The sequence below is a fragment of the Herpailurus yagouaroundi genome, unplaced genomic scaffold, assembly GCF_014898765.1.
Source record: "Herpailurus yagouaroundi ecotype Mexico unplaced genomic scaffold, PumYag 29, whole genome shotgun sequence".
NCBI lineage: Eukaryota > Metazoa > Chordata > Mammalia > Carnivora > Felidae > Herpailurus > Herpailurus yagouaroundi.
This window is the reverse complement of record NW_024412377.1, coordinates 58,608,023-58,634,104: the sequence shown is the minus strand read 5'-3', so window position 1 is coordinate 58,634,104 and position 26,082 is coordinate 58,608,023. Positions and strand designations below refer to the sequence as shown.

At 39.9% G+C, this 26,082-nt stretch overlaps 1 protein-coding gene across 19 annotated transcripts in view; it reads right to left on the bottom strand.

Annotated features, from left to right (window-relative positions):
* The window catches only part of TENM2 (teneurin transmembrane protein 2), a 1,969,530-nt gene that overhangs the window by 148,756 nt on the left and 1,794,692 nt on the right, over positions 1-26,082 (bottom strand). For all 19 annotated transcript variants that reach the window (XM_040444168.1, XM_040444170.1, XM_040444289.1 and 16 more), the window contains one exon: positions 4,904-5,098. In XM_040444168.1, the coding sequence (XP_040300102.1) occupies positions 4,904-5,098 (195 nt within the window). The remainder of the gene's footprint in view (positions 1-4,903; positions 5,099-26,082) is intronic.

Sequence of the window (26,082 nt, the reverse complement as noted above, 5' to 3'; positions counted from 1 at the left end):
GTCTGTTTGGCCATCTAAGTACTCAGAGTGGGTATGCATCCAGTAGGTAACTTGAAGATTCCTACTCTAGATTCAACTCAAAGTGAGCTGCCAAATCCAGTTCTCAACAACAGGACTTTTGCATGGGAATTTGACTCCAAACCTTGGATGTTCATCCAGCCCCAGAGTTGGATAAATAGGGCTTTTTAGAGGAAGATCAACTTCCTTAGGTATTTCTAACAAATGATACAATGGCATTTGAAGATGAGAGAAATGTACACCGTGGGGTTTGGATGGCAAATAGTGGTTTTGCAGAGAGCTCAGATGTTGTCTTGTGAATCAGAGAAATAGGGAAGTCTCATCACCTTATTTAGCTAAGACATATTTATTTTCTTCATTTTAACAACTCGGAAATCAGCCCTCTCAGCCTAGGTTAAAGCATTTTCTTCTGCCGTCATCTGGTGGCACAGCCAGCTTGAGACCACTTTAAATTCTTTTCTTGAGGTTTTTTTGGACCACTCTGCTGCTGTAATTTAGTCCCTCATGTGCATGTGTGCCATCGTGTAGTTCAAATTCTCAGAGGTTTTGATTTCTCTCTTTGCCTGATGCCAAGATTGAAACATACAAGATTTTTGGCCTCTTAAATAGTTCACCATGACACTGAAATGGCAACCTTTTGGGGTCCCAGCTTTTTGTACCATAGTATCAACTTTTTCTCTTCTTATGGCATACAAAATAATGGTATGTTTTAAAATTGATGATACATTGGCTCTAAATATGACATTTAGATTACCCATGCCACAAATGATTTCATTCTGGGGTATGTCAGACATCAGGAACTTGAATTTATTAGAAATCACAGTATTCCACGAAGTTTCCAAAGAGCAGTGCTCCCTTGAGGCAACAATATGAATTTTCAGTGTAAAGACATGTTTCTGATCTGATCCATTTGAATCTTCTCAGGAAGGTATTATTTATGAAAACCAGCTCAAAACTATTTGAGCCATGGGGAAACAGAAGCTGCCATTGATTATAAAAAAATAAAAAATACACCCTCAGAAAGGGGAATTTCAGTGATTTATTATTAGGTGGAGACGTTTATGATGATGCTACTTGCTCTGGTTGCAATCACTTTAACGGTTGAATTCATTGTCTTCGGTACTATCACTTCTGATGATATAACCTTTTCTAACACCTTCAAATTTTCTCAGGATGGTGGAGTGCATCTGGAGGTAAATGAATCGAAAGTTTCAAACAAATAGAAGACATTTACAAAAAGGCTGTGCAACGTCTTTGGCATCTGTCTTGTGCTTAGAACAGTCAAAAAATATAGTAGGTGTTCAATACCCAGTTGCTACAGGAATGAATGGCAGACTGCTATAAAGCATTTGTCATTACCGAGAAAAACTATGGAGAACTAACAACAAAGAAATGGTGCTAACAACTTCTTGCTTTTGGGAAGCATGCTGTGTCATTTGGGATCTGTACAATATGAGCTAATTCATTCAGAATCAATCTTGTCCATATTCTTCTAATACAAGGAAATCCCAAAGTTGTATTTTTTTCCTCTCTGCCCATCTCTAATACAGCAAAATCAAAATATACACAGAGATATCTCATGTGCTATGTGTCTCAAAAACTACCCTCCATCTATAATTAGCTATTTAAAATATTTGGTGAGGTGCCAACAGCTAGGAGCTTTCAAAAACTTAAAAAAAATATACCATACACTTTTTCTTAAAAGGATGAAATAAAAAGTAATATACACCTCCCTAAAAGAAAATAAGAAAATATAGTTTTTCTTCCAGACAAGTTAGCTTTCTCTTCTCTATCTTAAATTATAGTATGGAGAAAAGAAGAAAATCCACTGAGATATTAGTCCAGGAGTGGAATGTCATCAAGAGAATCATTTATTGTATCTAGATATATGAGCCAACCCTTTCAGTTATACAAGTAAATATGCTTTTTGTGCTATACAATTACAGCAGCTGATGGTATAACTAAATTCAGACTTTAAGAAGAGCAGTTTCATTATGAATTTTAAATTTGGTTCCAATTTCATGAGATGGTCTTGTGGCCACATCCTTAGAATCTTTAGCAGGCAGGAGGGACTATGGCATCTTACAAAGCTTTATAAATAGAAACAGTGTTACACTTAAAAGGGGGACAGTGGCCTTTACCAGCTAAGAACCATGTGCCTTACAACACCAGCCCCTTGGCAGCTGAAATCATTAGAACTCATTTAGTCTTGGGCCCTCTGTAGGTTTGACAAAAAAGGGTTGTGAATGCAATTTCTATCCCTAAGGATAAAAAAAGAGGTCAAGGAATTTTACAAACAATATGTACTATAAACCCCTGAAGAACCATGAATTACATTTATGAAGTTAAATGTCATTGAAAAATGACTCAACCATGAAACTGACAAGAAAACATGGCTGACTTGAACTAATATGTCAGTTCCTCTCTCATCACCTGCCCACTCCCCCAGATATCATTAAATGAAAGCTCGTGAATCCATCCTTTCATTTTCTTGTGCAAATTTGTTAATAGTACAACAATGTTTATACAGCAAAAATGGAGGATGGCAACTATTGATTTCGTTGCCATGGCCATTTCAGGTAAATTGTCTGAACGTTATGACTATGATGAATATCAGAAATAAAAAGCTAAATGGAAGAAAAAGTGCTGATCCAGAGTTTCTGATTCCATTTCCTATTTTGAAAACAGCATATGAATCACCTCAATTCATTCTTTTTGGGTAGCAGAAATCAATAGAGGAGATTTCATCCTTTTATAATGATCCACGTGGCTTTCTTGTTTTGTTGGATGGTTAATTCATTCTGAACATTTAAATGAGACTGGTTGGTAGAGTAAGAAAGTTGAGAAATCACTTGAAATTCTACTCACAAAGATATGTACAATCTTTACTGGAGGGAAAAAAAATTCTAAGACGGGCAATGTCATTGCTTTATCATTTCGTTCTCGCCAAATGATGTATGCAAAAGGTCGTTTTAACCTTTCTTGTCATGTTATTGGCCTCTCCCATGTTTTCAGCAAATGCAGCTTTGCCTTCTGCAATCCATTTATCTTTAAGAACTTTAACCTTTCAAGCAGGGTTATTAAATCAGTCCTTCCTCTATCCAAACTCCCAATTTGGTTTTATGATGCAGATGGAGGGAGGCTACCTTTTATAATAGAGGGGAAAAAAAACATATAGAGTGTTGAGCAAATGAAGATCTGGGGGTCAGACTTCTGGGTCCCATTAATGGCATTACCATTGATGTCTTGGAAAATCTTAGAAGAATAATGTCATGGAAGCTGACTCTTTGTAGCCATAGTTCTAAAAACTATGAAATGGGAGATTTCAGAAGGAGAGCTTTTGTATGTTTATCTAAGGATAAGCTACTGTCATTACTTTGTCGTGAGGGCTGTAATGATTTTTTTTTAATAGAACCCTGGAGATCTATTACTTAACAGGATGGGAGAACAGATCCACTTGAATCTGAGAACCTCATAGCACCTGAGGCCCCTTTTTCTCAGCTTGGCAGTGAGAAGCTGAGAGGCAACACAGGCATATGGCACCTAACAGAGTCTTTTCTAGGAGGACATTCTGTGTGGTCCTCTCAAGTTGTTTCGCATGGGGTAGGTGGTGGGCTTCACTTTTCCCCTTAGCTTGTTGGGTGAGTTGACACTTTTTCCACTGGGAATGTGGGAGGGAAAAGTGCTGTTTGAGTTGCACGGGGATGTTTGCCTGGGAGACACATGTAGAAGAAAGGTGCTCAGCTGGAAAATAACAACTGAGCCAATTCGAAGGGTGGGAGTGGGCCAGGGATAGAGAGCATCAAGGCTCTTACCTGACTACGAACTCTGGTTCATGCTTTATATTGAGAGAAACAAGAGATGAACAAGCCGAGACTGTACTATGGAAGCACAAATACAGAGGGGGAAGAGTGACAGGCAGTTTGTCAGAGTTCCTTCGCCTTATAGGTCTCAACACCTTGTACCAAATAACTCTTCTACAAGCACTAACCAGAGTGACTAGGACTGTAGCTGGCTTCTGATCAGCTCCAGAGCGGTGCTCCTTCTCAATCCCTGTACTGCCTCCTCCATGCTGCCTTCCTGCTCACTGAGTCTCATCTCTGATAGTGTCTTTTCAGATTGGATTCAGTTTATTACGCCCCTAACTTTTCCCATGGGTGCTAGAGGCCACCAGAATGCATGTTATACTGAGCATTTCAGAATTCACCAAATTCCAGTCCTGTGCTACACACCCACCCTCCTCTAATTCTGTGTGATTTAGGTTACCAGGACAATGTGCCCTACAACGTGTCTCTAAATGACATGGCTGTCTATTGTCTTTCAAGTCTGACTGCTTTCTGTTGGTATTAATTTTTGTAAAATGTACACATACATATATGGGTACTAGATTACCAGGGGCAGTTGAAAAAAAATAAAACAACTATGGGGAACACAGGGAGATTAAGGATTCTTGTTTATTTATTTATTTTTCTGGATAGCTTTAGTAATTCCCAAATCAGAGGATTTTAAATAAAGCAGAAGAAAAGAGGAAGGAAGATGGGGAAGTAGAAGAAAGAAAAAAGGGTAAAGAAGGAGCAGGAAGGGGGGAGAAGGAGGAGTTACAGGCAAAGAGAAGAAAGATAAAGGCAGAGAAAACAATTTAAAGAAGTAGCCAATTAACATAAAGAAGGGTAAACAAAGCATTCCTTCCAGAACCCCTCCACAGCCCTGTGTTTTCTACAACTTCAGAAGTCTACAAAACCCAAGGCATTTGAAGTTCTCTGCGCAAAACGTTGAAGTTTCCTTTGCAAAATGCGGAGCCTTGGATTGGGCTCCTTAGCAACCGTCTGAGCCTGTAGTAGCCTCCCACCTCTGCTGCTGCCCAGCCTGGCCCTGCAGCACTTACCTTCCTCACAGTGCTCGCCTTTGTGGCCAGCGGAGCACACACAGTTCCCATCAATGCAGGAGCCATGGCCCCCGCAGGAAGGATCGATGCACTGATTCATGGGCACATCACACTCTGCGCCTTTCCAGCCGCTGTAGCACTGGCACGTCCCTTTGGAATATTGTCCGTTTCCACTGCACAGGACGGGGCAGGCAGCTGCAAAAACCAGAGACAGAACACCAGGTCACAGGGGGCAGTGCCTGAAGGGTTGTGTCTGTCTATGGAGGCAGAGCCCACCTGGCATTTCAGCTTTGTTTGCAATGTTAGAGGTTGGAAACTCTGGTCATGGAGGTGCGGAGCCATCTTCAAATAAACAATTACTATCACAATGACAACAACAAAAATGCTACTAGTAACAGCAGCTACCACCAATTAGATGCTTATTATGTGCCAGGCACAGGGTCAAATGCCCTATGTACAATTTATTCCTTAATCACCATAATCGTTCTATGAGGTGGAGGCTAGACTCTGGATGCCTGTTTTACAGATGAGGCTCAGACTGGTCAGATTAGGCAGCCAAAGCCACAAAGCTCAAAAGAGGGGGAGTCCCCTTAGAAAGCAAGTTGGCCCAACTCTAAGCTGTGCACTTGATCAAGCTACATGGATTCGTGTGTTATTATTAGTGGTACAGGAGATTAGGATCAATTTTGCTGAGTATTTAGCTAATTGGCTTCTATTCCTGACAACTTTATGTCCATTAAAAAGAAGTGGGATGGGCTGTGGTTGACACACTCAATCTCTTTATGTTTTAGCTTCCTTATCTAGACTACAAAGAGATAAATGTGTAATAAAGAATAGACTAAACATGCCTGGACTATTAAGAAAAAGAAATCAAGAAGGGGAGGGCAAACCGAAGATCTGAAACTTGTAGTGGTTCCTGTCCCAGCTGGGACTCCCCTGCATTTGTGCAGAGGAAGAGGGCTGAAAGTCATCAAGGACCATCTGGTATGAGCTTACCCAATGTTTTTCACCAATCTCGGCTCAAATGTGCCAATTCACCACTTTTAGAGATCAAGACTGGGATTTTAGTGGTCACCTTCAGTCTTTGGACTCTTCCTTTCAGAATCGGTTTGTAAAGAACCTAAGTTTCCAATGTGGCTTCTCATTTTGGGCCTAGAAGGAGGGCACAACTGTCTGCTTTGGAGCTGGCACTCAGGGGCCTTCAGAAATGACCAAGAGAGATGTTTCAGAGACTCCTGGTTTACCCATGATTTGGAATGCATGGGTTCTGAGAATTTTACATGTACATGTATGTGTACAGACCAAACTGTGTCACAGGACAGGGATGCAATTAGATCGCTGCAGTAAGTGGTGCCACCCTGCCTCATCAACTGTCCCCTGTTGTCATGTATCTATCTTGTTTTTATAGTAATTAGCTTTCCTTCTGTGAGAGTCTAATTTCCCAGAGATTTAGTAAACCCCTTGAGGACAGGACCATGTTCATCATTGTTGATTTCCTTTTAACTCTGCAGTCATCACTGTTGATGTAAGTAAATATTTCTCCTATGTTCCTGATATTTAGACATCGTCAACTAGGAGGTTATGGCAAGCACTAAATAGCCATTTATGAAAGACATGGAAAACGACAGTTTGTGGAATAGACCTCATGCTGCACACCTGGTACCTTTTTCTGAGGTTTGTAACTTAATTACAATCTTTTCTGAAAAAAACATCTTAAAGTTGACATATGGTTCAGGGATGTCCTGCCCTCCCCCCAGTGTTTTATTATAGGATAGTTGTGGAAATTATTTGGGCTATGATTCTTAGCAGAATTCTCATCCTTCTGAATCTACCAGAGAAAAATGAGTTCAAAAGTGAGAACATCAAAACCACATAATTGACTCTGGATAGACTCTCTTTAAATGTAGAGAGCATGCTTTCTATTCCAGGATACTTTAGCAGAGGTCTGTACAGAGTTGCTACACATGCTGATTGTCTAAGGCAGGGTAGAAGAAAGCTTTGAACCCAGGGTGCCCAAGACACAGGTTAGGGACTGTGCAAATGTGAGGAAGCATGAGAAAAAGTATGGTCTTTTGAAAAGTTTTGAGAGGGCTTTGAAGAAAAAGTAAATTTGTTCCATGTCAGTTTCTCATGAAATATGTTAAGTTCTATGTCAGGAATGGCAAATGTGTGATGTAAATTCCTATTCTCCCTTCCTGTACCTCTGTAGACATCATCAATTGATCATGGCATCTTGTTGCCCTGATCCTAGACAGAGCCTCAAACCTTCAATGCAGTGCCCAGGTTGAGACCTGCAAGAAGGCAGAATTGGCATTTCAAGAGAAAATCCACTTTCCATTTTTGATCTAGGTAACATTAAAGATATCTCTTCTCCTGGCAAGACTAGAATCGGCATCATTTCTTACCCCACTTCTACTCTAGCCCACTGAAATAGGAAACTAGTGAGAAGGGTGGCCACACATATAGTGAAATGAGCTTCCAAGGGCTGTTTCTGAGTTGAGGATTATATATTGGACAAGCTGCCATGAACAGCAGAGAAAGTTACATCAAATCACCCCCACTGGACCCCCACTGCACCTTCTTTCCTCTCAAAGGGTGGAAGAGGGTAGAAAGTAAGGGATGAATAAGTATTATCTTTATTAATTGATAAAATAGTTACAATTATTTTATTTATTCATACTGCAACTATTTCTCTTCTTTATAAACTCCATGTGGTGAAAAAAAATAGGATTGTCTAGAAGGTAAGAATGGATTTTATTTAAAACCAGGTGCTTGGGAAATCAAATTTAAAATGTGACCTACTTAAATTACTCAGGGGAAGAAATGGAGACTTGTCAGGTCAGAGAATTCTCCACATTCTAAATGCAGCTTTCCTTCAGTATGTTTGCTGCATGACCACTGGGAGTGTGGTAAGAAATGCAAAACACTGTGGTATTCTCTGGAAAGCAAGGCACTGGATGGACTTGGCTGATGCCACATAAAAAAGTGGAAGCAGCTTAAAGAGGAATGAATTTTTCTAGTAATCCAGGTGCCACTGGGGGCGAATGCAAAAGCCAGATGAGAGCCTTCTAGTGGTCACTGGGCTCACCTGCATGGAGAGCATCATCCCTCAGGAGTAACTGATTCATTCTCAGACATAACTCAACCCAGACCGTCACAGTATGTAAGGCTCAGCCTGATCCTCATTTGAGAGGCCGAATGTGGGGACCTCCCATATTCATAACTTTTCTTATATTTTTACTATCACAAATCTACATGATTGTTTTCTTTAAATGACAGCTTATAGGACAAACAACTCTTGACTCCATGCTCTGCCCAGAGGTAATATGGAGCAGAAGCAGAAAGAGCAAAAATTTTGTTGTCAGAAAGACCTGGGCTTAAAAACCTGGCTTGTCACTTACCAGCTTTGGGAATTTGGCCAGATCACTGCATTTCTCTGAAATCCAATTTTATCTTCAATGTATCATTTTTTCAGACTTAATGGGAGCATTAAGTGCAATTATGCATGCAAGGACTCAAAGTAGTAGCTGACACATGGTTTACAATGACCAGATGTTCCCTCTTGAAATTCCAGACTGAACCTCCAAAATGACTTCAAGGGTTAATAAAATAAAAAATGCAGTGTGTCTCAAACGTGTGCATGCACGCACATACATACCTCCACCACCACCACCACCAGGCTATCAAATAATACTAATGGAAAGAGTTCATCTTCTTCTTCCTGCAATCTTCTCTGGTTGTGGGTGGGAGGTGGTTTTGGAATCACATGTGGAGTGTTTGATGTCCCTGCCTCTCTCTCCTCTTCCTGAGGCTTACAGTAGCAGAACATTGCGCATTCAAGCTACTATTTAAAATTAATTAAGATGTTTGCACAAAGTGACTATTCTTGTTTTACAAATCTAGTAAATAGAAGCTCTAAGACTCACGCAGAAGAAAAATAAATTACTGCTGCCACTAACAAATGACAAGTTAACAGGCTGATGACAAAAAAAAAAAAAAAATGACACAATTTAGATTCACCTAAATGTGTAAAGCTCATTTTAATGATCAAGCTGGAGGGTTTTTTTCTCCCCCAAGTTCTCTGTAAGGGATGAAATGAATTATCAGTGTTATTTGCTCAGTGGGAAGTAACAGGACAAGCCACCCATAACTTCTGTTTTCTTTTTTTTTAATGTTTATTTATTTTTGAGAGAGAGAGAGAGAGGGAGTGAGTGAGTGAGCATGAGTGGAGAAGGGTTAGAAGGAGAGAGGGGGACAGAGGATCTGAAGCTGGCTCTGTACTGATAGCAGCAAGCCTGACACGGGGATCGAACCCACAAACCATGAGTTCATGACCTGAGTTGAAGTCGGAAGCTCAACTGACTGAGCCACCCAGAAGTCCCTCAAATGTTGTATCTTTTAAAAATTATTTGAAATATGATTGAAAGCCTCTGTGGAAAAGAGACTTGAGAATACTTGAACCTAGTAATCTGGGTAAATTGTCAAACTAACACTAACGATTAATTGGTTGTCTTACTTCTCAGTTAATCAATAAATACTTATGAATAACCTAATATGTACTAGTAGCTGGGTTAGGTGCTAGGAAAAGAATGATGGAGAAATAAAGATGCCTGATTATCCTGAAGCAATTGAGGATCTAATATTTGGGTGATAAAGGCAAAGCAAAGCTCAGTATCCTTAACACCAAAACTGGTGTCCCATGGTCTTTCCACATTGTGGAATTAGCTTGGTGCTCAGCAAAATGGGTTAGGAAAGAGAAGTTTCATTTCTTGCTAGGTCCCTGCAAGGAGCTCATCTGCAGAACCAAGGTGGGGAAGTACTCTGACCAGGGAACTTGGTGGGATGCAGATCTGCCTGATTTGGATTCTTAGATGAGGACTTTTGTGGGCTCTAGGGCCTAGTTTGCCCGCACCCAGGCAAGGAGCTGACTCATAGCCCTACCCACTGTGAAGAGTGTCTTCTAGCTCCATGTGACCAGAATGGCTGGTAACAGCTCCTGGAAGCTGTGTAGTCCAACTGTGCTTGAGCCAAGAGGCAGACAGGAAGATCTGACTGCCCCCAAAGCAAAGCTAGTACCACGCATGGAGGCTTTCTGTGCTATTCACAGTAGGGGGATTAATTCATGCCAAGACTGAAGGTAGCTCTCAACCCCTCCCACCTGAAGAGCATGTTTGGAAGTTGAGAGTAGTCTGGAGCCTTCCTTGTCCCTTCCACATAGGCAAGGGGGCTGAGACATAGCCCCAATCACTGTGGAGTGTGTCTTTCAGCCTTATCTAACCAGGGCTGGTAAGAAAAATGTGAAAGCTGCATGGCCCAGTAGTACTAGAGCTGAGAATAGGGGAGGTAGAGCCAAATTTGCAGAGCAAAGCCAGTAGACCTGTTTGGCCCCAGAACTTGGAGTATAAGTCAGCTTGCATTAAGACAACAAAGAGTTTTACTGGTTTTAGAGTGGCTTCCCCCACAGTGCCCAGGCAGGAAATCTAATTTGTGGCCCTGCTTAATGCTGAATATTGCCTTCAGCCTGTGTGACCAAGGAACCTGCATAGCTCATTCAACAACCCTACATACAGTGGCATTTGAACAGAGAGCATAGCCTGTGGTTTCCTTTGTCTGTAGAGCAAAATGAGTGGCCTCATATGACCAAGAATTCAGTGAATACCCTGGCCTGATTCAAACTCTCAAACAATGAACTGTACAAACCTTGGGTCCTGGTTTGTTGCCCTGACTAATTCATAGCCCATCTATAATACCTAGCTCTAACCATTTATGAAGCCTGATCAGAGAATCCAGGCAGCCATGAAGCCCATCCCATAGCTTCACTTGGGTAGAGAACCAAGCCAGCAGTCATATCCAACTATTCTTAGCCAGTGGCAAATCCCTTCACCCTTGTCCTCAGGGCTCAAACAGTTGTCCTGCCCCAAAACAGACCATAATATCAGGCTTTACCTGCCCAGGGACATTACCATAAGACATATTCAGAAGCCCAAAATGAGCTGATTGGTGAGGAACTATATCTTCCAAAGCAAACCTGTAAAATCTGCAAGAGAAGTCTCAACATAAAGAATCAAGGACCACAAAAAAATTAGGTAAATATGACACTACTGAAGGAAACTATAAAATTCTATACTGTACTGATCCTACAGAAATGGAGATCTATGAATTGTGAGACAAAGAATTCAAAATAATCCTCTTAAGGAGGTTCAGTGAACTCCAAGAAAACACAGACAACTAAATGAAATTAGCAAAACAATGCATGAACAAAATGAGAAGTTTGACAAGGAAATAGAAACCATCAAAAACAAAACAAAAACAAAAACAAAACTCAAGTTGAAAAATATAATAGCCCAACTGAGAATTCAATATAGAGTTTCAAAAGTAGTAGACTTGACCATGCAGAAGAAAGAATCAGTGACCTGGAGGATAGAATATTGGAAACTACCCAGTTAGTGGAGCAAAAAAGAAAAGAATGAAAGAGTGAAGAAAGCCTACAGGAATTATAGGACACAATGAAAACAGATAACATTCACATTATCTGAATTCCAGAAGATGAGATAAAGAGAAAGGGACAGAAAGTATATTTAAAAGCCAATAATGGCTGAAAACTTCCCAAATCTAGGGAGATAAATGGAAATCTAGATCCAAGAGACTGAAACAAATAGGTTGAACTCAAATAGGGCTACACTGAGACACATTAATTAAATTGTCAAAAATCAAAGGTAAAGAATTTTAAGAAAATCAAGATAAAAGAGAGAAGTAATATACAAGGAAACCTGTATAGAACAATCAACAGAACATTTTCAGGCCAGGAAAAACTGGGATAACATATTCCAAATACTGAATAAAAATAACTGTCTACTGAAAATTCTATACCGGGTGAAACTGTCCTTCAGAAACAATGGAGGAATAATGACCTACCCAAATAAACAGAAGCTGAGGGAGTTCATGACCACCAGACCTGACCTACAAGAAATTCTAAAGGAGTTCTGTGAGTGGAAGTGAAAGAATGCTAATTAACCTCAAAAAAAAAAAAACCCCCAAAAAAACGTAGTGTAAATCTCACTGGTAATGATAAATATATATATATAGTTAGATTTTGCAATATGGTAATAGTGGCACATAACTAACTTACAACTCTAGCTCTAGTTCTAAGTTATACAATTACATGTAAATTGTAATAGCAATAGCCTAAAATGTGAGTGGGAGAAGTATAAAATATATGAATTCTATTGAAATTAAGTTGTTATCAGTTTAAGATATTTAAAGTTTAAGATATTTTATGTACCCCTCATGGTAATCCCAAGGGAAAATCTTGTAGCAATTACACAAAAGAATACAATAAAGATGCTTAAGCATACTAATGCCAAAAGATATCAAAACACACAAAAAGCAGGATAAGAAATAAGGAACAATGGATCTACAAAACAAGCAGAAAACAATTAACAAAATGGTAATAGGGTTTACTTATCAATAATTATTTATTAAAAATTTTTAATGTTTATTTATTTTTGAGACAGAGAGAGAGAGAGAGAGAGAGAGAGAGCAGGAGAGGTGCAGAGAGAGAGGGAGACAGAATCCCAAGCAGGCTCTGTGCTGTCAGCACAGAGCCCAATTTGGGGCTCGAACCCACAAACTGCGAGATCATGACCTGAGCTGAAACCAAGAGTGGGATGCTCAACCCACTGAGCCACCTAGGTGCCCCTCGATAACTACTTTAAATGTAAATGATTAAAATTTCTAATCAAAATACAAAGTGGCTGAAAGGAAAAAAGACAAGATCCAACAATATGCTGCTTACAAGAGACTCACTTTAGCCACAAAGACACACAGAGAGTGAAGAGACGGAAAAAAAGACATTTCAAGTAAATGGTAACAACAACAAAAAGGAGGGGTAGCTATATTTATACCAGACCAAATAGACTTTTAAAATGATAAAAACAAACAAACAAAGAAACAAGGAAAGTCATTATATACAGGGTCAATAAGAGAAATAAGAGAAAAACAATTGTAAATATTTATGTACCAAATATTGAAGCACCTAAATACATAAAGTGAAAACTAACAGAGCTAAAAGGAGAAATAAATGATAAGATAATAATAGTTGGGGACTTTAATACCCCATTCTCAACAATGGATAGATCATCCAGACAGAGAATTGATAAGGAAATAGCTGATTTGAACAACAGTATGACTAAATGGACCTAAAAGACATATAAAGAACCTTCTATCCTACAACACCAGAATATACATTCTTCTGAAGTGCACATAAAACATTTTCTAGTATAGACCACATGTTAGACCACCAAATAAGTCTTAGAAAAATCAAGGTTAAAATTATAACAAATATCTTTTCAGACCACAGTGATCTGAAACTAGAAATCAATAGCAAGGGGAAAATGGGAAAATTCACAAAAACATGGAAATTAAACAGCATCCTCCTGAGCAAACAAATGATGAAAGAAGAAACTAAAAGTGAAAAAGTTTTCTTGGGACAAATGAATATAGAAATACAACATACCAGAACTTATGGGATGCAGTATAAGCAGTTCTTAGGAACTTCACAGCAGTAAATGCCTACATTAAGAAGCAAAAAGAACTCAAATAATAACATAACTCTATGCCTTAAGGAACTAGAAAAATAAAGAACTAAGGCCAAAGTTAGCAGAAGAAAAGAAATCATAAGGATTCGAGCAGAAATAAATGAAGTAGAGAACAGATACACAACAGGAAAGATTAACCAAACTAAGAGTTGGTTCTTTGAAAAGATACACAAAATTGACAAACCCCTCACAGGACTAACCAAGAAAAAAGCAGAAAGAATCCAAATCAACAAATTTAAAAATGAAAAAGGAGACATAATAACTGACCACACAAAAATACAAAGGATCAGAAAAGGCTACTGTGAATAACTATACACCAACAAATTGGACAACCTAGAAGAAATGGAAAAATTCTTGGACAATCTGAATAAACAAATTACCAGTAAGGAGATTGAGTTAGTAATAAAAAATCTCCCAATGAAGAAAAGCCCAGAACCAGAATTCATTGGTGAATTTTACCAAACATTTAAAGAAGAAGTAACACAAATGTTTCTCAAACTCTACCAAAAAATCCCAACTGGAGATCCTGTTTGGGAAAATGAGAGTAATCTGGAATGGCCCCTCTTCTTACCATCCAGGCAAGGGGGCTGAGAATATATTTTATGAGGCTAGCACTGTCTGATACCCAAACCAGAAAATAACACTACTAGAAAAGAACACCACAGGCCGATATTCCTAAAAAATATAGATGCAAAACTTTCACCAAAATACTAGTAAACTGAATTTAGCAACACATTAAAAACATCATTTGCCATGATCAAGTGGGATTTATCTCTAGGATGTAAAGATGGTTCACATACATAAACCAATTAATGTGACACATTCTGTTAATAAAAGGAAACAAAATAATATCATCTCAATAGACACAATAAAAAGCCTCTGACAAAATTCAACATCCACTCATGATAAATACTTTTAACAAATTAGGCAAAGAAGGAATATATCTCAACATAATAAAGCCTATATATGAGAAGCGCACAGCTGACATCATACTCAACAGTGAAAGGTTGAAAGGTTTTCCTTTAAGATCAGGAATAAAACAAGGGTGTCCACTCTCGGTCCTATTCAACAAAGTACTAGAAGTACTAGTAAGAGCAGTCAGGCAAGAAAAAGAAATAAAAGGCATTGAAATTGGAAAGGAAGATGTAGAATTGTCTCTATTTGCAGATAACATTATTTTATATACAGAGAATCTTAAACATTCAACCAGAAAACTTAGATCTAATTAATGAATTCCATAAAGTTGCAGGATACAAAATCAACGTAAAAAAAAAATCAGTAGTATTTCTATATCTTAACAACAAAGTTTTAAAAAATAAAGAAAGAAGTTAATGCCATTTACAATAGCATCAAAAGCAATAAAATACTTAGGAACAAATTTAACTAGGGAAGCGAAAGATCTCCACTCTGAAAACTGTAAAACACTGATGAAAGAAATCAAAGAAGACACAAATAAACAGAAAGGTATCCTATGCAATGTATTTGAAGAATTCATAACGTTAAAATGTCAATACTACCAAAAATCATCTACAGATACAACGCAGTTTTTATCAAAATTCCAATGGCCTTTTGGGTCCACAAAAGACCTCAGACAGAAAAAGAAATCCTGAGAAAGAACAAAGCAGAAGATATCATACTTCCTGAGTTCAAGCTATACTATAAAGCTATAGTCATCAAAATAGTATGGTTCCAGTATAAAAACAGACACATAGACCAAAAGAACAGAATTGAGAGTCCTGAAATGAACCCAAGCATATATGGTCAACTGATATTTGGCAAGGGAGCCAAGGGTATTTACTGGAGAAAAGATGGTCTCTTCAATAAATGGAGCTGGGAAATTTGGATATTTGCATGTAAAAGAATAAAACTGGGTCCCTCTCTTACACCAGTCACAAAAACAACTCAAAATAGATTAAAGATTTAAATGTAAGACCTGAAACCATGAAACTTCTAAGAGAAAATGTAGGAACAAATCTCCTTGACATGGGTCTTGCTAATGAGTTTTTGGATATGACACCTAAAATACAAGCAACATAATAAAAAATAAACAAGTGGGACTATATCAAACTAAAAAGCTTTTCCACAGCAAAAGAAACCATCAACACAGTGAAACACAACTCTCAGAATGGGAGAAAATATTTGCAAACCCCGTGTATCTGATAAGAGGTTAATATCCAAAATGTATAAAGAAGTCATACAACAAAATGGAAAAAACAAACAAAAACAAAAACAAAAATTTAAAAATGGGCAAAGGGCCTAAATAGTACTTAATACAAAAAAGAAATACGAAAGACTAATGGGTACATGAAAAGATGTTCAACATCACTAGCCATTAGGGAAATGAAAATTAAAACAACGAAATATCTCCTCACACATGTTATAATGATTATCATTAAAAGACAAGAGAGAAAACCATAAATTGGCATAGCCACTAAAGAAAACAGTATAAGGAACCTTAAAAAACAGAAACACTGTGATTCAGCAATTCTACTTCTGGGAATATACTCAAAGTAAACAAAACCAATAACTAACTTGAAAAAGATATCTGCACTCTCATGTTCACAGGAGCATTGTTTACAATAGTCAAGACATGGAAACAATCTACATGTTCACTGATGGGCGAATGAATAAAGAACATATGATATATAGACACAATGGAATATTATTCAGCCATAAAAAATGAGGAGATCCTACCATTTGCAACAACATGGATGAAACTTAAAGGCACTATGTTAAAGGCAATGTCAGACAGAGGAAAACAAAATTGTCCAATCTCACATGTGGAATCTGAAAACCAACAACAACAAAAAACTAAACTCATAGAAAAAGAGATCAGACCTGTGGTTACCGGGGGCGGGGGGGGGGCGGGCAAGAACTGGAGGAAGGTAGTCAAAAGGGACAAACTTCCAGTTAGAAGATAAGTACTGGAGATGTGATATACAGCATGATGACCATAGCCAACATTGCTGTATGATATATAGGAAAGTAGTGAAGACAGTAAAATCCCAAGAGTTTGCAACACAAGAAGAAATTTTTTTTTCTCTTGTCTTTTATCTTTTCTTTTTATGAGAAAGCTATCCATATGAGAGGATGAATGGTAGTTGTGATCACTTCACCATCTATATAAATCAAACTATTGTGTTGTATGCCTTAAACAGTGACATATGTCAATTGTTTCTCAATAAATGTGAAAAAAATTCCATACAGATTAAAGATCTAAATAGAAAAAAAATACAAAAGCATGAGAGGAAATACTGAAGACTGATTTTATTTTCTTGGGAAGAGGATATGTAAGGAAGACAGATTCCAGAAACCGAGAAAGAAAAGATCAGCTTTGATTACATAAGATTTATATTTTCTCTACTACAAAGAATGCCCTAAACCAAATTAAGGGATGACCAACCCCAGGAAGAAATATTTTTAACACATTTTACAGAGTAGAGTTTGATATCTGAAATACACAAAGAGCTCTTACAAATCAATAAAAAAAAGAGACAGATGAATGAAAACCTGGGCAAAGGATACAGAAATGTAAACTGCCAATAAAAGTATGAGAAGACACATAGCTTCACTAGCAGTTAATTAAGTATAGATAAAAATAATGAGGAGAAATAATCCTTGGCTTATTATATTGGGAAAAAAAAACATTTAAAAGACCACCAGGACTGCTGTGGCTGAAGGGAATGGGCTTTGTCAAATCCAGTTGGTGAGGGCAGAAATGAAAACTAGCCCTCAGGGGCTGGGCATAATTTGTCACTGTCTGGATAGCTCCCCGGCTCACTGTGCCCAACCAAGAAACCTAGTGATCAGTGCCTCAGTTTTCCCTCCCTATTAAATGGGCAGGGTGATAAAGAACTGTTTGTGTAGGAAGAGTGAGGAGGTTGGAAAGTAGAAGGAACAATTACAAAAGTACAAATGCAAAGATCATCAGCCATTCTGATCACAATAGTCACCTGTGACCCAAACAGCAACCCCTACTTCCTGCCTAGAACACTCAGACACTAGTTGGTCTCAGTGAGAGCAAGATCCAGCAGGACTCCCGTGAAGAGAAGGAGAAAGCAGAGGGCGCTTCTGACAGACAGGGGCAGAGTCTCTGGCTCAGAGGGCCAAAGTTCAGGCGCACCAACTTTCTCATTCCTGTTCTGTCAAATGGCACATTAATAAGCAAGAAAGAGATTCAGGGAAGAATTTCCAGAAGGACAAAAAACTCATCAGGTGTGTCAGATCTCTGACATTCAGGAGCCATGTGGGGAAAGACGCACACGCTGACTTAAGCACGAAAGTATGGATGCTTTAATTAATCCGGGGTGAATTTAATTGCTTTAGTTAAGTGGAAATCGGGTTAAAAATGATGCAGAGCATGCTGGGGTGTGTTAAAAACATGACATATGAGTTGGATGAATCGATAAATTAAAAGTGCACAGATGTTTTAATTAAACCCAGGGAAGTTAACGAAGATCACAAGAGACTTTTAAGCCTATGATTAATTCAATTCATTTAAAATACCTGTAGAGATATGGGGATGCCTCCATTTTGAGAGTTATAAAAGTTCTCAATCGGTAAGTGCTTAAGCTCTTCTTAAACAACGTCTAAGTTTGTGTGTGTGTGTGTGTGTGTGTGTGTGTGTGTGACTGAACAACATTAATTACATAATGAATATTTAAATTCTTCATAGTACATGGTAAGCCTTTCTGCAGCTCAAGTCCAGAAATGAAGTAGCTTTTTACTTACTACGGTTCAGGCAAGGAAAAGAGTCTGCAAATTATTGGCATCTTGTTACCTACGAGCACGGAAGCTTTTGAAAGACCTAGGGGGTCTATTTATTCATTGCTGTCTCCCCAGCCAGTAGAGCAGAGCCAGGCTTAGGAGGCAGCCTGAATCTCCCTTCATTTTTACTCACTGTGTGACTGTGTACACTATTTGCAGCCTTGATTTCCTTATCTTTAAAATGGGACAAGAATTCAGGAGTACTTATCTCATTGTGTTTTTAAGAGGATGAAATAATGCCTATAAAGTGCTACGTACAGGGCCTGGTACACAGTAAGAAATTTGTAGATGTGACTTTATTATCATTTTGATTAGAGAAAAGTGTTGTGACTCACCCCATCATAAGGGGACAAGTCACCCATCCCAGCCAACTCCCTCTCTAAACACTGGTTTATTTACCAATACGGGTTTCCCTAAAACTATACTGCTTTCCTAACTCTGTGCATCAGATCAACAGCAAGTTCCCCCAGGGTTAGGCACTCTGCTTCCTAAGGCTGCTTGGCAACTTATGTAGTCATCTATAAAGGGGAAAAAAAAGTTTTTAAGTTTCCAAAGCAATTTAACTTGGGGGAGGGCTGATGGATTTAAGTCCTGAGAAGTGATTTGTTTGGTAATACAGCAAGCATGGGAAACGTGAACAGCCACTTTTGGAGGCTGTGGGTGTGGACTCGCTTGGGGCCACCAAATAACGGGCACTGTCCCTTGTACACTGTGGAGGCAAGCCTCCTCCATGTCTGTTTGGCAAGCTGGGGGTAGGGATGAAAGTGACCTTACTGCTCCTGGGCTCCTGGGCACAGGAGTAAGTGACCTTACTGCTCCTGGGCAGAGTTCAAGGGCAACGTGATCTAGACTCAGACCTGAATGTGCACAAGCGTCTTTTGGGGATCCCATTAGGATGCAGATTCTGATTCAGAGGGGCTGGCATAGGGCCTGAGGGTTTGGATACTTTACAGGCTCCCCAGGTTGGGGCTAGTACCCCAGACCTACTGACTGAATCAGACACTCTGGAGAGAGCTGAGCAAGCTGTGTGTTAACAGGGGATTCTGATGAGTATGGTTCTAATTCCATACCTGGGCAAGTGTCTTAATTTCTGTGAGCCTCAGTTTCCTTAGCTGCGAAATGGGGATGATGATGATGTATGTTACAAAGATAAAATGAGATAATAACATAAACCCTTCACATAGTGCCTCAGCCACTTTCTGCAAAGTGTTTTCCAAGTGTATCTGCTTTAAGCCCCTTGTCCTGGGCCCTTGCTGCCAAGGAATTAACTGCATGTTTTCTCAGGTCAGGGGTGGGAGGAAGGAGAGGTAGGATTCAGCCATCAAACTGCATGGGGTGTAGAATGACTTATACAGGTAGCCACCATGGCTCCTGGACCTTCTGCATTAATGGGGATTGTGGGGAGAGAAGGGAGACAGAGGGAGACAGGTATGCAAGGCAGAGGGTCTGAAGGGACAATGCATGGGGTGCATCTATGCTTATTCCATGGAGGATTGGTGGGGCCTGAGTGTCTTTCACTGAGACAGGCGAGGCCAGCTGAAAAAGGGGGAGGGGTCCTTTGGGCCAAGAAAGTTCTGAGGGAGGTGTTTCTGGGGTGGTGGGGAGGACCCCTCCACCAGCAGGGAGGGGATAAGGGGCTTGTTATTCCTCTCCTGAGTGCGGAAATCCACCAAGGGGAGCGACTCATGGGGAGGTGGGAAAGCAGGTTATGGGGCAGAGTCCAGCCAGGAGGTCGGACAGCCTGAGCTGCACATGGGGCTTTGACAGTTGTCACTGACCTCCATTCAGGGAGCCTTCCTGCCAAGCCTGTCTCCTGTGTGGCCACTGGGGCTATATGCCTCAGAGTCAGCCAGACTTAGCCTCAAAATTGGGCCATGCTATGTGTCCTTGGGCAAATAGCTAACTTTCCTTAAGTCTGTGTTTCTCCTGTAAAATAAGGATAATAACATTGATTTCAAAGACTCATGAAGACAAACGCTATCTAATATTTATGGAGCACTTGATACATGTCAAGCACAGCTCTATACACTTGACATGAATTTACCTTTTAGTCCTCACAGCAATGCAACAGGTAGTATTTCAATTCACCTCCATTTTACAGATGAGAAAACCAAGGCTCATGGAGGTTAAGTAATTTTTTAAAATGGGTATAGCTAACTGGAGGAGCATGGATTCAATCCCAACAATCTCAAACTCTACTGCTTTTGTGCTTAGTAACTGTGCTCTTCTGAGACAAGGCACATAAACTCTGAGAGTTTTTCTGTTTTTATTCCTCCTCCTTCCCTCTGACCCTCCCTCCTTCCCTGCATTTAAATTTGTGCCTCAAAGTTGGCTGATTCATATCACATGATTAATCTGGTAAATTAGAACCTTGTTCTCCAGTGCTCATTTGGGTCTCGCACATTTTCTGGCAATGTTTTCATCTTTACAAGTCTTGTCCCCTAAATTCAAGTTGCCAAACATTTAGAGACCACATGCGACTTCCTGGGCACCAAAGTAGGTGCAAGGAGGTTTAATAAAGAGGACTGTTAGACACCCCAGTCTCTCCTCCACGGACCAGTGTCCCAAACAGCAGTGCTTTCAACAATAGCCAAAATTTGGAAAGAGCCTAAATGTCCATCAACTGATGAATGGATACAGAAGATGTGGTTTATATCTACAATGGAATACTACTTGGCAATGAGAAAGAATGAAATCACACCATTTGCAGCAATGCGGGTGGAACTGGAAGGTATTATGCTAAGTGAAATAAGTCAGTCAGAGAAGGACAGATATCGTATGTTTTCACTCATATGTGCATCTTGAGAAACTTAACAGAAGACCATGGGGGAAGGGAAGGGGAAAAATAGTTATAAACAGAGAGGGAAGGAGGCAAACCACAGAAGACTCTTAAATACAGAGAACAAACTGAGGGTTGATGCAGGTTGGGGAAGAGGGGGAAATGGGTGATAAACATTGAGGAGGGCACTTGTTGGGATGAGCACTGGGTGTTGTATGTAAGCCAATTTGACAATAAGTCATATTCATAAAAAAAAAAAAAAAAGAGGACTGCTAGAAACTTGTGATCCAGCAGGAGAAAGCAATGTGATCACCCAGCTGGAACATGGCCCAGCATGAAGGAAGGGTCACTGCCATGATGTTGCCAAGACTTGTGTGACTGCAGGGTCCTATCTGGACATGTTTCAGCAATAAGGTGACCTGAGTCCTGTCTGGGGATGTTTCAGGGTTGCAGTGACCTGTGGGCAGCAGTTTGATAGGAAAGGTCGATATTGATGAGAACCTTCCAGCTGAAGAAACAGCATGAGCTAAGAAGGAGAAGCAGGGCTATGATGCTTGATGAGTGACAAGTAGCTGGAATCTATGATATATGGGCTCTAGTAGGAGATGGTGATGCAAAAGGAGCTTAAATCATGGAAGACTTTGAATGTCATTCCAAGAATATTCTTTATTCTCAGAATATAGTCCCTGGCTGCCTGCATCAGAGCCTCCTGGGAGGCTTGTTTAAAAATGCACATCTCTGAGCCACAGCCCAGTCCTATGGATTCAGAATTGGCTGGCATAGGGGGTGAGCCTGGAAATATGCATTTGTAACAAGTGTCCCACATAAATGTCTTTAAACAAAAGTTTGGTAGCCATTGTGGGAGGCAGCTAGGAGCCACTGAAGGTGTTTGAGGAGAGTAGTGACATGCTCCCAAGTGCTCTAGAGAATGCTGGAGGTTGTGAGCAGGGAGAAATGGCATCAGGAAGAGGTTGGCAGCCATATGAACAGGGCTGTGACTGTGAAGGCAGAGAGGAGAAATGAAGCAGAGCGTGTTGGAGGTTGATGAAACAAGAGTCAGCAAATGATGTGATGAAGGAGGTGATGGGATGTCTCTGGTAGCTGGGAGAATGACTTAGACAGCAGGCTCCAAAGTCAGAGGGACTTTGTTTTGAATGCTGGCTCAGCCACTTTCCACTTAGTAAAGTCTTGTTTCTCTCCTGTAAAGTTTCCTGGGGTTCAAACCCTAGTGCACAATCACCACACAAACTGCTTGAAAAGTGCAACTTCCTTTGGCCTCACATCCCCCAAGTTGAATTTCATGGTCTAGAGTTAAGAGCCTGGCCAAGACTGCCTGGTTTGAATCCCAGCAATACCACTTCTTAACTGAGTGATCTTCAGCCAGTTACCTAACCTCTCTGGGCTTCATTTTCTTCATCTATAAAAGGGGACTGTAGTTGTATATAAAATAGGGCTATTGATGGTGAGGTGAGATAATTATGCAGTTGCTTAGTACAGTGGTTGGTGCACAGTAAGAACTCAATAAATGTCGGTGATGATGACGATGAGTTTGACTTTAGTGTTAGAACTCCAAGAGGGACTGGATAGTGGGTGGATTTTCCAGTTAACAGGAGAAAAATGGCAAGATCCCTGTTGTCTTTTTTCAAGCCTCCACAGAAGCTGGGTAGGAGCTGAAGACAACCCCCAGAGAGAAGGCTTTATGTTCCCGTGGTTGTGGCATTTCTAGGTCTCCCCTGACAGCTGTTCAGCAGCAGGAAGTGTCATTTCTAATAGCTATTAAGTATGCATTACCTAACAAGTAAGGCTCTTGTGTTTTAAGTTTCTGCTGTAGGTTTGGGGCCTCAAGCTCACAACCAAACAAGCCATCGGAGAAGCCAGTGTCAAAAGAGAAAAATCAGAAGCCTTGGATGTCTTCTGAAATGCAAGGCTGTTTTGCCAACAACCCAACGAAGCATCTCAAGCCAGTGAAAGACCTTCAAATAAAAGTAAATAAAAGAAAAAAGGAATCATAATTAAAAAGCAGGTAGGCCACAACAAATAGCATTTAAGCAAGGAGGAAGTTATGAACGGCAGATAGTAATAATAAAAACTGTAGACTTAACAATACTTAGAGCTGGATGGGAGAGGTACCTGATGGAGAATGGGACAAAGTACCAGGAAAGAAATGTCATTTGTCCTCAAGCTCTGAATCTGAACACATTGCTTATTACACTGCACAAATAATGAAATTCTATACCGGAAGACACCCTTCAGTATAGTTCCCTTGTTAGAGTCTTTCTCCATGGAATTTTCTCCACATGCCCTGATGCTAATTGGCTACTTTTATAGATTCATATAGATTCATTTCTTCATAAACTTATCATCTTAACAATGTCTACACCATTCAAAGTCCACATCACAGCATTTAAGACTCAACACTTATACTTCCCACTTGCTTATCATGTGTATCCAGCAGAATGGAAGCTCTCAGAAGGTAGGGCCATGGCGTGCTTGCTCATCATCATATTTCTGGCACTTAGTGAAGTACCTGACTCATACAAGGCACATAATAAGCATTTGTTGGATGCATGAATAAGTTCTGCCCCCTCAACTGACTTGGAACAATGTGTTAGAACCCTAACACATTCTTTTGATGTGAGGATCAGTTCCATTTTGACTTCTGAGCCTCCCAGGACCCCAGCTCAGTGGGGGCTGTGGAATGAATGCTCTGCAAATTCACGCTGACTGATTCCTCCGTTCACCACAAGGCTGTCTTCAGATGCCTGATGCAGACTGGCAGGTGTATAAGAAGACAAGGAACTGCTGTCTGCACTGCACATCTGAGGGCATGGGAGGCGCAGTGTGAGGTCAAGAGAGTAAATCCGTATTTCTGTCACTTGGACACATACCCGGTCGTTCGGATGTGATGGGAATCTCACTTGCTAACATGGCAAATTTCTCCCCTGGCAGGAGGGCCTGAGTCTACCTGCCGCCTGCGGTGGCAGAAACTGGCAGCACTGGAGGCATCCTGGGCACAGCTGTCAGGGAAGGAACAAAGGTGAATGTGGGTTTGTGTTGAGGGGGGACTTGGGTATTCCTAAGACTTTTATCAAGAAGGAAGAGAAATGATCATGGGCTAGAGCTGGGAGGTGGCAGGAGCCATTCTAGCTGGCAGGGCCAACTGACTTTCCTTCCTACATTTGCTAGCATGATTACCTCACCCTGTCTGCCCCACTTATTTTATTCTAACACTGAGGAGCTTCTTGGGCTCAGAAGTTGGGTTTTAAAAAAAAATTGTTTATTTATTTTTGAAAGAGAGAGACAGAGCGTGAATGGGGGAGGGGCAGAAAAAGAGGGAGACACAGAAGCTGAAACAGTCTCCAGGCTCCTAGCTGTCAGCACAGAGCCCAACATGGGACTTGAATTCACAGACCTTGAGATGGTGACCTGAGCTGACATCGGACGCCCAACTAACTGAGCCACCCAGGCGCCCCAGAAGTTGTTTTTAAGAAGAAATCTGCCATAGCCACCAACAAACTGTGCAGGACCAATGGGATAGAGCCTCATAGTGTCTCTGCTATAGGGGTGGTGGGGGAGAGGAGATACTTGTGCACACACATACACACACTTACACACAACCACATTCTAATATTTCTTTTATTAAAAATCAGAGGTGTATCTTTGATACGATTCACTGAGGAGGGCACAGCATTTTGCTAAAAATGTGCAACTTCAACCTAATCTCGAGAAAACATCAGACAAACCCACATTGAGGGACATAGTAAAATATACCTGACCGGTACTCTTCAAAATGGTCAAGGTCATGAAACACAAGGCAAAGACTGAGGACCCTTCACAAACTGGAGGGGACATAGGAGACATGACAACTAAATACAATGTGGGATCAGAACCAGAAAAAGAAGGGAAAAATTAGAAAAAAAAGTCTGTAAATTAGTCAATAGCATTGCTTCAGTGTTAATTTCCTGGTTTCAATAATTGAACCATTATAATTTAAAATGTTGACATTAGGTGAACTCTGCACAGGAACTCTATGTACTGTTTTTGCAATTTGTCTGCAAGTCAGAAAGGATTTCAATATAAAAAAAACTTCAAACGTGGGGGGTAGTTAAAACAGGATTTATCTCCTATTGTTGATATGAGAAAGGATAAAGTAGTATGTTTTAAGTACTTCACACAGTGACTTCTACATATCTAATACTTAATAACTATTTGTTATTATTAAAAAAACAATTTGAAGTGGAGCCTTAACTCAGGTGCTAATCATTACATTTATTCACTTGAAACTCTTACAGTTAAATTTGAGTGCCTATTTTTACTGGTTTCTCACTTCATCACACAGGTGTAGTTAGCGATTTTTGTTACTCTGAGGAGCCGATATTTATAAAATGAAATGTTAAAGGGTTGCATCTTTCTAGAAGCCAGACTAGAGTACATGGGCTCAGCTCCACTTTTGTGATTCTTGGTGTGCAATAAGTGTGTGAGAAGCTGACTTGGCTTGAATGCTCATGACCGTGAAAATATTCCTCTCTCGATAAGGTCAAAGGTAGCACTAACATGTCCTATTTATTGCAATTGACAAGTTTTCTCTTTTCAAATTTTGGATTTTGACATTGTTCTTTTCAGAACAAATTTATCAATGTAAATGTCATGAATTGACTTGGAGAAATATGTTAAGTAAATAATAATATAGATAGTCCGTGAATTTATGATTTTGAAAATCATAAAGGTGGTACATGAAAGAGCAAGGTTCGGGGAATAAAGGGCTTAGAATATTTCCCAATATCGTTAATAAAGTAGCTTAAACTGTGTCCATTTCAAAAATCCTAAGGAAGAAATATCTTTAGGGCAAAGAGGTAGATTTTTACTCCTAATACTCTTGAGCCAACTTTGCCAAGAAAAAAATAGGGAAACAAAGAGAAAACAGTTTTATTCTTCAAATACTTCAATTTTGCCCACTGCAGGCATCAAGAGCTAAATTAAAATATACAACAAGTTCAAAGGCTGATTACAGGAATAGCTCCTGAGTATGCAGGAGT